The sequence below is a fragment of the Cygnus olor genome, chromosome 1 (genome assembly GCF_009769625.2).
Source record: "Cygnus olor isolate bCygOlo1 chromosome 1, bCygOlo1.pri.v2, whole genome shotgun sequence".
In the NCBI taxonomy this organism is placed as follows: domain Eukaryota; kingdom Metazoa; phylum Chordata; class Aves; order Anseriformes; family Anatidae; genus Cygnus; species Cygnus olor.
The window spans coordinates 118938085-118950947 of record NC_049169.1 but is presented as its reverse complement, the minus strand read 5'-3'; the positions used below and the strand labels follow the sequence as shown (position 1 = coordinate 118950947).

The window sequence follows — 12863 nt, the reverse complement described above, 5'->3', positions numbered from 1 at the left end:
CACCTCGCACACAGCAGCAGTCCCGCTGTAAGCATCACAACACAAATATTTGACAAAAGACTAGGTGGCAAACACACCAAGAGAAGCATCAGCTCTGCATCTTTTCCTCTGGGACACTTTCATGACCAAGATGTCATTCTCCTTCAGCTTCAGTGTGAGGGTCTTTCACAGTCTTTCTTAAGCTCCCCCAAGAGCAAAAATTTAAACAGCAGCACTAGTGTTGAGCCATCAAAACCTCTGAGCTCCACTGCTCCATGGACACAGAAACTTCTTCTCAGATGTTTTTCTCAGATGATCCAGGTGCTCTGCTGAAAACCCTTTTGGTGGGCATCTTGGCCATCATCAGAAGAGCTCTGCAACTTAAACCTCTCAGCTGAAAAGTTTGGCTGTCACAAGGCATAGTATACTTAAGAACAAGACCAAAGCAAAACTTAGATTTGGGGTCACAGCAGGAACTTCTTTCTGTAAGGGAAAAGGCAAACCCAGACCCTTAAGAAGGGGCCCGCGCAAACCCAGGGAGTCCAGCCTCTTGGGTACACATTCCTGAGATGCATAAAAGTGTGGTTCTGTTCCCTGAAAAATTCTCCCTTTGGGTACCCCAAAGTGTGCTCATAGCCTTAATGCTTTGTATTAAAACTAAAGCATTTACCCTTGTACTATTTTCCTCCCCTCTGGACACCACTGAAAAGAAAATTCAGTCAATTTAACTTTAAAAGATGACAAAGGAGGAAAAATAATTGAACCTATTCACAATTCTTTAACTGAATGGCGATGCAGAAAGTATTGTGAATACTGCTTCTAAGCCTCTGTCCCATAAAGGGCTCCCAATGTTTTCTTGTAACCTTGAATTTAGAAAGCCAGTGTAGATTCCACCTCAGATTCACGAACCGCTCGCTCTCCAGCACCTGTGCCAGCTCTGATCTGCTCTGCTGCACGAGATGTGCGCAGAGCCTCCTTTCATAAACATTAATAAGTCCGAGCTCATTTCACAATCATGCACGGAATTAACGGGAGTCACTTTAGCATCTTCATTTCTCAACAGTTTTATTGCCTTTAAGAAAATTTTTGTAAAATATAAATACAAAGGCAGGAGATTTACTTACAAAGTTAAAACACAGATCTCAAACATAAACACACAATTCAGAAAATTTAGTTTATGTACAGTTTCAAGCAACTTCAACATATGTTAGTTTTTCAATATTTTACAAGGTACAGAAAAAATAGTTCAACGTCTTCTTTAAATAAAGAGCATAAAATGTTTAAACATATATAAACAATCCGGTTTGATGTGTGAAAACTAAATTTCACAGCTTTTAAATTAGGATATAAAAGTTCTTACAATTAGTTGATGTGTATGGATATGGTTTAATTTATATTACAAACTATTGAATTATATTCAATAGTGCTTACCTGGCCAAAGCAGGTAATTCTGTAAACAAAAAAACAAAAATAATATCACCAAGTGCCTTCCCAAAATCCTATCTCCCAAACAAGCCACATGACTTTGATCACATCACCTATAAAAAGTATGTTCTGTGTAATCAGTGCTTTGTATGAAACAAAGTCAATGTGTGGGTGTATTCTCTAAAAAAAAAATGTGTTCCAAGTAATAACAAACTTATCCCAAAGCCTGTGTGCATTTAAAGAAACATTATATAACAATTTTGTAAAAACTGATTGAAGTTAAAAAAAAATTCTTCCAAAATCCATCCAACTGGAATTCAGATCTCTTATATAAAGGAAAGATATTTTCATATTTAATAGTGTCCTTTCTTTACAGAAACAATTGCATTTGAACACATATACATAAAGAAGTAACTGTATATAGTACTGTACATTAAACGGCCTGATGGTTCAGCAAAGGATGTCAAAGGGAGGGTCCTTGTGTGGATGCAACCAGTGAAGCGAGGAGCCCAGCAAAGTCTTGAGTTCGCTTGTAAACTCTACCAAGTCCAACAGCTCTTTGCTTTCTGGGTTAAACGCTTCAAGGTCCGTAGCACAAGTGAACAACTGGCTGAGAGAAGTCTGTTTGTAAAACTCTGCCTCTGTGATGGTGACGACTTCCAGATTGGGGAAGTTGCAGCGGAAGATGCGAGATGACATTTTTAGCCTCTTTACCACATCGGAGAGCAAGAGCCAGTTTCGCGGTCTGGGGAGGTGAAGGAGAAAAAGGCTCCAACAACCGACATTAAGCCATGGGCTCCTTGACCCTCCACCACCCCACTGCTGTGTGACAGCGTCCTCTTGCCCGCCCCACACAAATGACCCCCTCAAAACCAAGGGCATTGCCCAGGGGCTCAAACACCACAGATACAAACGCTGGAACCCAAAAAAACAGGCCTTGTGAGTGCACGCATGTGCCAGCTGCCACACTGATGTCTAAAGCTTTGTTGGGCTGAGCCTGACTATCATGCAGCAAATCAGGAGATGGCCAACAGTTAAAACCTAAATTTCAGCATCTCTGACTTTGGCAGATGTCGGTATTAAATATAAGTCGTCGGAGGGTTGTTTTTCAGATTAAGAAGACAATTCTTTAATTTAACCTTTCCAATTGTCCATTTCAGAAAACCTGAGTTACACCAATCATCCAAATAATGAATATATGCTAAAACCTGCCCTCCCGTGTGATTAGTATTTAAAACTGTTTTCTCCCACAGCTGTCATCAAAACTGGTGTGAATGACAAACGGTAGCTGTTTACTAAGCTAATTTATATCTTCAATACAACATAGAATCAAACGTTTCAGGTCTTTGCTTATTATTATCATAGTATCTGCTGTAACGTGTTTATTTGTTTGATCTGATTTGGGGTTTGAACCAGTTTTGCTGCAGCATCTAGAACAGCACTAACGGTGTGGTTGTCACCTACAAAAGCACGTCCGTTCAACATAACAGAAATGCCTGTTAAATAAAATTAAGAACACCTTTCCAGCATCATAGCCAAGTTAAAGTGCCAGAAGCACTTGTGTTTGGGGATGTTATTATACCAAGGTGTCTGGCTGGGATGAGGGAAGGAATTTGTGCTCCAACACTCTGCCATGGAGCACAGCACTCCAAAAAGAGTCCCCACAAGGCAGCTCTTCCCCCTTTCGCCCTCTATTATCTCATTTCAGAAAAGCCCAGCAGTTATGGCATTGCCATCTCATTCATGTTAGATAACGTAAACACATTTCCCACAGATACAAACTGCTGTCGTCCCAAGCAGGTCGTTTCAGCTATTTTCACCCCAAAACCTGCACTTGTTCTTACCCCTGAGAGAGACACACTTGAATGTTGTAACAGGGCAAGGGAAGTTCATCTGAAAATTCAAATTCAAACACATCGCTAAAGCCATCTTCATCTTCATCACCTGGGCCAGGGGGGTTTGCCAAGATGTCGAATCCAGATTCATCTTTCGGATCTAAATAAAATTGAATAAAAAGGCCAAGTCAGCGTTTAAAAGACCGTTGCAGGTCCTGCTTTTTCTTCCAATAACATAATCTGTAAATAAAATCAGTTTGCTTCCTTCCTAACTTCCTCCACTACAAAAACAAGCCAGCCCCCGCCCCCACGTGCTGCGTGTTTTGAAAGTCTCCACATGCAAAGAAAAAAAGGGTAACATTTGCTCACCGCACACAGAGCTGCCATAGAAATCCCAGTACAAACCAGGGTCATCAACACTTCGACCCTGCAGGTCAGTTAAATACTCTGGAGAGGAAAAAACAACAACAAAAACATACTGATGAGAACAAAAAGCTGGCAAGTTTAGCAGACCGTGTGTCATACGGAGTCTCACTGTGCATACTTCATACCTTCCACCAAAGACACCCACAACGTATTACAGATGCACACGCTACAACGAAAAATGTGCGTGTGCCATCCTCGCAAGTATGCCTGGAACTCTCTCCTCCCCTGCATCCCTCCTCCCGCCACACAAAATCACAGCCCATCACATCACATAATCACCCAGGGTCTGACGGGGACGGCCCCGACCTCAATCCTCAGTAACTGACAGCGGCACTTTGTTTCTGTGAAACGTAGGATGTACCACGCTTTTTAGCCTGCAGCTACTCTGGACACCAACTCTGGGTGAAGCAGTGCCCATGAAGAAACTGATGGAAAAGGTTTTTCCACACAGACGTGTTCAGAAGATACGAGTGTTTTCTACAGATATAAGTTGGGAGATTTGATAGTTGAGTTGCTGAAAAGATACTGGGATTCAAGACACCAGTAAGCCTAAGATACTGGACTTTTCCAGAGTCCTGATACACTTATGTGTTCTCTGTTCTGATGCATGGGCAAGTACTTAAAACTCATTGACTGTGAGTATTACAAACACTTCCAGAGGTAAAGGTAGTAGGGAATGCAAGTGTCTTCATCCAAAACTAACAGGGGAAAAAACTAAACACATTAGAACATGGACGGAGTTTAAAGAGATGAGCATTTGACACAGTTTTAGCGCGTTTCAGACACAAAATGAGGCAAAACTTGCAAAAAGTACTACATGAAAGAAAGCAAGATGTCAGGAAACACGACTCTTTTTGCACACAGGGGGAAGCTACCTAAGCCTTCTCCAAGGCTCCTTTGCGAGGAGCCATCCCAGGTGGGCAGTAGGACTTTTTGCGGGGTCGGGAAACATCACCCCACATCCAGCAGCACCCTGTGGGATGAGGACACACACCTGTGAGGAAGGTCTCCATCAGCTCGCTGTGGGTCATTTTCACAATGGTCCTCCCGGAGTACGTCGCGAGCGTTGGATCAGCACCGTAAGACAGTAAAAGGCGGACAATTTCTAAGTGATCGTTTTCTACCGCGTCGTGGATTGGTCTAGGAAAAAGAAGAAATAGAAAAAAAAAAAAAGATCACGATATTACACTTTGACTCAAGCATTATGTAAATGTGTTCAAAAAGAAACTTCGGATTTCAGACCAAAGTTATTTATAGTGAGTAACACTATTAATACAGCTGTCAATCGTCTCATTGTTGGTTTTACTCGCACATCACTCCCTCCCTCCCCTCCTGTCTTTTCACAGTCAGACTGCTCGGGGCAGGCATTTCTGTTACATCCATTCATTGCCTTACATATTTCGAGGGCCAGTAAAATAATTACACCCCTGTAACAGAAAGCAGGAGTTTGTGTGAAGCCTCACAAACATAATTTTGCTGCAAGTCACTCTACCGTTCCAAATCTCTGCCAATTTAACAGCATGTTGTGCGGTACGGGCTCATTCAGCCTGCCTCTGGGCAAGCACATAAATCAGTTACCCAAAGCTTCTAAATTATGTACACGCAAATAAGTTATGAAAATTTGCTAGGAATTAAACTTAGGAGCTGTATCCTCTTTAAATAGCGCTTGTGAATATATTTGCAGCACAATTCGACCGTTCTACCTGGCGAATATAAAAATGTGGTATTTTAAGTTTAGTCCACATAGAAGTTAGGCATTGTATGTGGCATCAACAACCCATACAAGCTCGGGCACAGATTTGGTGAGCCTACGGAAGGATCGCTCATTAATACACGTGCCTGCAATTCCTGGCTAGAGTTCCGTATGACTGATTACAAATCGCATTAACTTTTGCCTTTAAAATGTGCTGTACGTAACAGGGAGTTGTCTGGCAGCACAACACCTCACCCCCCGGACTAATGAAGAGGTGTTAAAGCCCCGTTTTTCCCCTGGATGGCGACGAGCAGGGAACTGAACACCCATGGGTGAGCAGCCGCGGCTATTCAGCTGGGTGCTTCCTTCAGGCTGCCAAGCAAAAGCGACGCTGCCCCCCCCCCCCCCCCAAGACTTTTAAGCTCTCCAGCAGATGTGTTGAAAGGCGAGAGAGATAAGGAAGGACTTCAGCTAGGATCGCATGCTGCCTCCCCGCAAAACTTGCCGAATAACATTACAAGAAAACGAGCCTGGGAGCTTCAGCTCCGTGTGCCACCCTGCCAAGCGCCTTGGCTGGCACCCAGGGCTGACCCCCCTGCAGAGCCCCCTGCCACCTGCAGCAACATCCCTGCTACATGACCGCTTTTTGGGCACGGGCTGGCGCCCACGGCACTGAAGACAGAGCAGAGGCAGATCGGGATAGCAGAAGGTTGGGGTGAGGAGGAGGGAGAAGAGGAAGGCACGCAATGCTTCCCCATCTATCACTGGTGGGAGGAGGGCTCTGTGATCCCTTAAAAAGCAGCGTGTTCCAGGTGTGTTTATTCCAAGGAGGCTGTGATTTAGGGCAATTAACATCTGTGACACGTGAAGCACTCGCGCTTGCTCCCATCTTGCCGGAAAGCTGCGTGCAGCTTTGTTTTTAACACACGCAGGCTGTACTGACACACGGAGCTGCACCCGGACAGCGCGGGGCTCCTTCCCTGCAGAGAGGGGGCTTATCCCCCGCACACCAGCACAGCGAACAAGCAGCAACCCCACACTGCTCTCTGCAGCCCTCGATCCAATTCGTGCCACCCCGCAGCCCCCCGGCACTCCTCCAAAGCCGGACAGGGGGGCGCAGGGAAGAGGCGAGAGTGACGGCTGCCTCCAGACGCTGAGGATGCCTTCCGTCCCCCACTCACATTGCTGCAGCCTTTAATTGTGAGCTGTTTTCCATTTTATTTTAGAATTAGGATTTTCTGGTTTCGTTGGGGGGTGGGTGGGAGGATTGTGGGTTTATTGGTTTGTGGGTTTTCGTGTTTGTTTTTTGTTGTTTTTTTTTTTTTTAACTGACCTACCTAAGTGGCTTTTGAAGCAGTAATGAATTCAAGATGATCCCTTAACTTATTAAAAACAGCATCTAAATCGCTGCCCAGTGTTTCACTCAGTTTAATGACAGCTGGCCGAGTTTATTAAAGAGAAAAGCCCTAGGAGGGGAGCCCCTCTCCCCACTGTACAGCTCACCCAGGCCAGCAGGGTGCTGCGGGGGGACAGGCAGCCCTGTCCCACAGAGCAGTGGGATCCCAACCCGGGCACAAGAGGGGATTTTACAAAGGCAACGGGAAGGAAAGGCGCAGTAAAGCCATGTGGAAAGAGGAAGAACAATAAATAGAAGTGGGAAAAAAAGAGAGAATGCCCACAGACAAGGCAGGGGGAAAAAGGCATTAACAGGGTGCTACCAGACTCTTTTACTGGCTAGCATAGCCCTTTGGCAAGTTCAGGAGCGGGACTGTGCAAAGACACAGATACCTGTGTTTGCTTCTCCCACCAGGGCAGGCGGACGAGGGAATGTTTTTCAGTCTTGGCAGAGTTTAACCACCCTCTCTGTAGGATGCAGAAGTGACTACTGGAGTTGGAAACTTTCTCAGATGTGAGAAAAAGATCCCGGGGGTTCCTCTCCTGGGCTCCTTTGCCCATATAATCTTTTCCACCCTGAGCATCGTGGAAATAAACATTCCCCGTCCCTAATGGTACAGTTAACGGTAGTAAAGCTTGTTTTTAAAACAAACCCTTCGAAAGGCCCCAGAAGGGTCTGGGGACATTCAAGAGCTGCGATATCCTACAGCAGACACACATCTCAGCTCTCTCTGGTGTATTGTCGAATTCTTACTACTATTTTTACCGCTACCAGAGTCAGGGAAACATTTCACTGGGGGTTTATCATTCCACCACCAAAATTATAAACTATTTAGGCCAGTCAGGGTTTGCTCTCAGCCTTTCAGGCACCATCAAAATTTCCCCTCGCTGCAGCGAGAGGCCTCGAGACTCACTGGGCAGTACCGTGTCTCTCTCATGGTTTTATTTTTGTCTCCCTACGGGCTGTTATGCTGCAGAGAGAGGCCTCGAGACTCACCAGGCAGTACCGTGTCTCTCTCATGCTTTTATTTTTGTTTCCCTGTGGGCTGTCACGCAAGGCTGCCCCGCAGAAGCGGCGAGGCACGAGTCACGGGAGGCCGGCCACACCGGCTGCCTCTCCTGTAACGCAATTAGCTGCTGGAGGGGATCGTCTTGCCAAGACCAGCCGAAAGGACGTAGGAAGAGAGCGAGCCGTCTTGGCACGGTCCTCCCCAGAAATAAAAGGGTTGAGCTCATCAGCCGCCAGGAGAAGGATGAGGCAAGGCTGGCTACGGAGGGCGAACGGAGCGAGCGGCTGGCGGTGCCCAAGGCGGGGGAGCGCCTCGCCAGCAGGCTGGAGGTGCCCGCGTTTCTGGCGTATGGCTGTGTTATTAAAGATAAAACGAGGCGAAGAAGGAGACCAAACATGCCAGCAGCCACCCTGATGTCAGGCGTTGGCCTTACACCGCGTGGTGAGCGCTGCTGCACTTAGCAGGGTCCTGTCGGGGAAGCAGAGCGGTCACCTCTTAAGTACGGCCTGTTATTATTTATAGGTAAGGCGATAAGAGCCCTTAGTGGCTGCAGCACCTTTGAGACGGGTCTTAAAGATCTCGCCTGGTTCTACAATAATCTTTGATGGGCCACTCGTTCAGCAGCAGCGCGCTTGTGTATTCAGGGTGCTGCCAGGGTCTGCTGACAAGGCTCGGCATACAGAAAGCTACCACCAGCATGCAGTTTATGGGGGAAAAAGGGAAAAACGCTGAAGATCGCTGCACAGAGCCCCTGGGGCCAGCTGCGCTGTGCCTGGGGACAGAGGGACACGGTGCCTGCAGGCAGCAGGTGGGCAGGCAGAGCCCCAGAGCAGGGAGGCACAGCGCCCGCATCTCCTGCCTCAGTTTTTGATTTCACTGGGATTTCTGAGAGTACCAGAAATGAAGCCTGCCTTTTGAACACCGGACTGACTAGCTGTGTGGCTAAATAAAAGGAAAAGACAAGGAAAAGGGAGTGAGAGGGGATCTTTGCCCCAGTGTTCTGCTTCATTTCCAAAAGCTGCACATGTGCAGAAAGGCCACGTCCATCAGGGCACGAGCAGCACTGCAGGCAGCGTTACAAGAAGGCACACAAACTCTGCACAGCTGCCCTACACCCTTCCTGTTGGTACAGACACCTTGCTCAGGCCGAAGCAATATCCTCGCGTGTCACAACTTTTCAGAGCCCCCAAAAGTCAATGCAGAGGCAGCAGGCAGGCAGCAGCCCAGACCCAAACTTGAGGACACGCTGACAAATCCAGCAAGTGCAGTTATACCGGGGGTCTGGTCTGTATGGGCTCACGTAGCTGCCTGAACACTATGCTGAGTAAGTTCACCAGAGATTTGAAAAAAATATCCTTCCAAGGGGGAAACATTTTCAGGAATTTGAATTTTAAAAAGCAACAAAGTTGAGGAAGACTGACACTTCTTTCCTCCCCAAAGTTAAAGGACAAAAACTAACTGAGGCTTCAGGATCAAAATGGGATTTGTCTCAGGAACACTGGGGCTTTCTCCACGGAGAAGGACAAGTCTGGCCCCACCAAAAGGCAGGGGACAACGCTCCTCACATGCTCCCTACAGAAGCTTCTGCTCTCCGCCCTGCTAGACTGTGGGCAGCTCTACCATCCTTCATCTGCACCTGAGATGTGTTTTGGATTCACGCTGTCTGCTGGGCAGCTTTTCAAGAAAAGATACAAGTCTGCCACCAGGAAGCAAAGGGAAACACAAGCCGAGCTCTGACACTGCCATCTAGGATCAGACCGCTATTACGTTCGTTTCCAAGGCGCATTTTCCCCACAACAACTTCCCAGAGCGCACAAGCCAAGTTTCTTCCTGGAAAATCAACTCCATCTGTGAACTGAAACCAAAAGTGGACCGTGTGCTCACAGGTGACAGAGACTGCCTGTTTCTGGGGCTGTTTTCCTATCTAGGCTATTCCTGTGAGTGAGGCGAACATCATTTGGGATTTGTTTAACGGCAGCCCTGGCAGCCCAGCTTCTGCTCTCCTGTCTCCTCCCCTCCCCAGTAAAGGCATAAAGAGCTTAAAAACAAAAGAGGCAGACCCTTAGTCATGCTGATTTTACCTCCCTGGCTATTGGGATGGTGATAGTGAATGCGATAAACCATTTAAGATAACAAGCTGCAGGAGCCTGGCGGAATACAAAGCGACCTGTCCCCAAAAGGAATAGGTCGGACAAAGTCCTGCATATTCAGGGGAAAAGTTATCCCAAGGTCAGCCCCGCAGAGGTGGTCAAAGACGGACTTAGGAATTGGATAAAGACTTCATTAGGAGATGCACAAGGAGCTTAAAAAAGAAGTGGAGCCACAACTTCTACATCTACAAACCAAAAAAAGAGAAAACCCACAAGCTCAGTATTCTGTGAGCACCCCTTCTGTGAAGGAGAAAAAAAGCTAACGTTGGCTTAAAAAAAAATCAATCGAAAATATGCAATGCGCAGATAGAGTTTAACACCTAAGCAAAACAATACTTTTATAAAGCACATATAGGACTTGCACGCCCAATCACTGTAAAAGCCTGAAGTGCTCTTAAAAGTAACACTACTAACAAGGCAAAGACCACTCTTTTGGCACAACTCAAAGGACCTGGAGCGCATACAAATAGGGCTGCAGCTCAAGTATCATTCCTTCCTGCCCTGCAGCTGGGGATTTCACAAACTCTTAAAAAAAAAAAACTTGTTAAAATTCCCAGGGAAATTAAAAAAAAAAAAAAAAAAAAAAACAAGCACCTCACATTGAAGTGGAGTCACAACAACGATGTGCCCCCCACCGCCCCAACACCCTGCGAGCGGAGGAGCCCTGGGTGCTCCTGCCCCATTGATGGGGAGGCAGAGTTACCCCTGGGGGGCTTCATGCAGGTTTCGTGGGACATAGGGAGTAGATGGAAGGGAGAGAGAAGGGGTCCTTCCCCACATCACCGTCCCGAAAGAAACCCCATGTGGCAGCCCCACAGTGCTGTGCATTACTAACCTGGTTCCGTCCTGTGCACTGCAGTTCACGTCTGCCCCGTACTCGAGGAGATGTCGCACGATGCTCAGCCAGCCTCTGGCACAGGCCTCATGCAGGGCACAATAACCCGCATTGTCACGATGGTTTACATCACAGACCTTGTTTTCCAAACAATACAGAACCACTTCCTGGAAATAGGAGAGGAGGAAAAACATACATCAAGTTATTTGTTACTGCCGAGCTGCTGCACGGGTTTCTCTTCTCTAAGGAAAAGGGGGGCTGGGGGACAGGAGGCAAAACACAGACTCCATACAGTATGCCTAAGTACCCCCTTAGAGACAGGTCAGTCAAAAAAAAAAAAAAAGAAGGACAAAGGGGAAGGCGTTCAAAGCTGTTATTTGTACAGGAGGCACCACGACTGTCAGGAGCAGACAAGACTGTGCAACACGGCACCGAGAGCCCCGCGTCCCGTGGAGAGGTTTTCCCATTGCCGCAGAAGCCCAGGGACATGCATATTTCCCAGGCAGGGCTCACAGCTGAGCTTCTCAAAGCTTCCACACGTGAAAGCGGCAGAAAGGTTTTTGCTCTTACATCTGCATTTCTGGGCGCAGGATGCTGCACGCGCAATGGCAGCACGGCCCACGTCAGTTTGGTTTTAAAAAGAAAAAGAAAGCACATGATCCGAAACAAAACACATTTAAGACACACAAAGGACAGTTTGCTGTTGGAAAACAAAAAAAAAAAAAAAAAAAAAAAAAGCCCGGCTCTATCAAGATCAGGGAAATCCCATTTTCACCCACACTGATTTTCTGCATGTAGAACCAGAGTCAGGCGCCAGGTTCCAATAACTAACCCGGCGCTGTGGGAAGCCATGTGAATTTAACGCAATTCATCTTGCAGTCAAATACACCATGGTTGAGAGCCTGGGCCAGGCTCAGAGCTCTATGCCGTCGCGTGGCCTCGAAACAATGACTGCTCCATCACTCAACCAAAAATTTAGGATGGTGCGAGTCTTCCTCAATTTGTGTCAGATGAAAAATAAAAAATAAAAAACAAAAAACATACACACGCATTTCTAAGTGATGCTGTACATACAAGGCAGCCCCCATGGCAAGACTAAGCCATTAATTTTGCATTTGCTGCTCTCAGGGATTACAGGTACAGCGTGGGGTGGGGGGGCCGTTTGCTTTGTCGGAACAGGAGGATAAAACAACCACCGGGCGCGACGTATTTATCCCTCCAGTTTCCAAATCTACCGGAAAGCCCGCAATCATCCGTGCTCTCGGTATCCCTGACCCGAGGACTGGTATCCAGGATACAGCATGAAGCTGTTCTTTTAGCAGGCCCTCACCAACCAGGCGAAGGAGGAGAGCGGCGAGCCAGCGAGCTGCCGTCCCGGGCGCGAGAGCATCCCCCCGTCACCCCATCCCGCACCCCCGGCCGCTCAGCCTGGCACCCCACCGGCCCTGCCTCTGCCACCCGGCGGCTTCTGGTGGTCCCACTCACTGCCCCAAAAGCCAAAAAGCAGCCCAGGAAGGGTGCTCTTCACCCCGCGCTTTCCCAAAGCCGGCGAGAAAGGGCGGTGTGAAATTATACCCTAGAGGCAAGAAATTTTCCTGCAAATCCAGACCACCCCGCCAGGCAAATTAGCGGACGGCTATAGGTAGCAGAAGCGGCGGCTGTATTCAGCTCTGCCTTTAGCACGCAGTTACCATTTAAAACAGATTCTGCAGCTCAAAATAAGAAAAAGACCTTTCATCTGTTTTCATGGAAAGCAAAGGCTGCTTCTAGGGCAGAATACCTACCACCGGCCGAAAACGCTAATTTTGTCAGGCAATTCTACGTTAAGAGGCTATAAGAAGAATGTCATTAACCACAAAATGTAACCATAAAGACCATAAAACTCTACATTGTTAATTAATTAAATGCCTCATTAACTTTTTTTAACATGATTTATTCAATTTACAAAAAAATTAGCCATCGCCGCCGAATAGGGGAACATGTGGTGCCACAAACACGCTTTTGGTTTCACAAGCACCTCTGGCTAATGTTAGAGGAAGGCCGTGAGACTGCCATGGGGCGATTTAGTGCCTGTTCAGGTGCTCTATTCCAACCAGCAGTCTGAAAATCACTCTC

General features: G+C 47.1%; 1 protein-coding gene across 1 annotated transcript in view; it reads right to left on the bottom strand.

Annotated features, from left to right (window-relative positions):
* Positions 1-1025: 1025 nt before the first annotated feature.
* Positions 1026-12863, bottom strand: part of BCOR (BCL6 corepressor) — a 39544-nt gene continuing 27706 nt past the window's right edge. The window contains 5 exon segments of the mRNA XM_040530560.1: positions 1026-2149; positions 3249-3399; positions 3609-3686; positions 4660-4805; positions 10749-10915. Coding sequence (XP_040386494.1) covers positions 1855-2149; positions 3249-3399; positions 3609-3686; positions 4660-4805; positions 10749-10915 — 837 coding nt within the window. The 3' untranslated portion in view covers positions 1026-1854.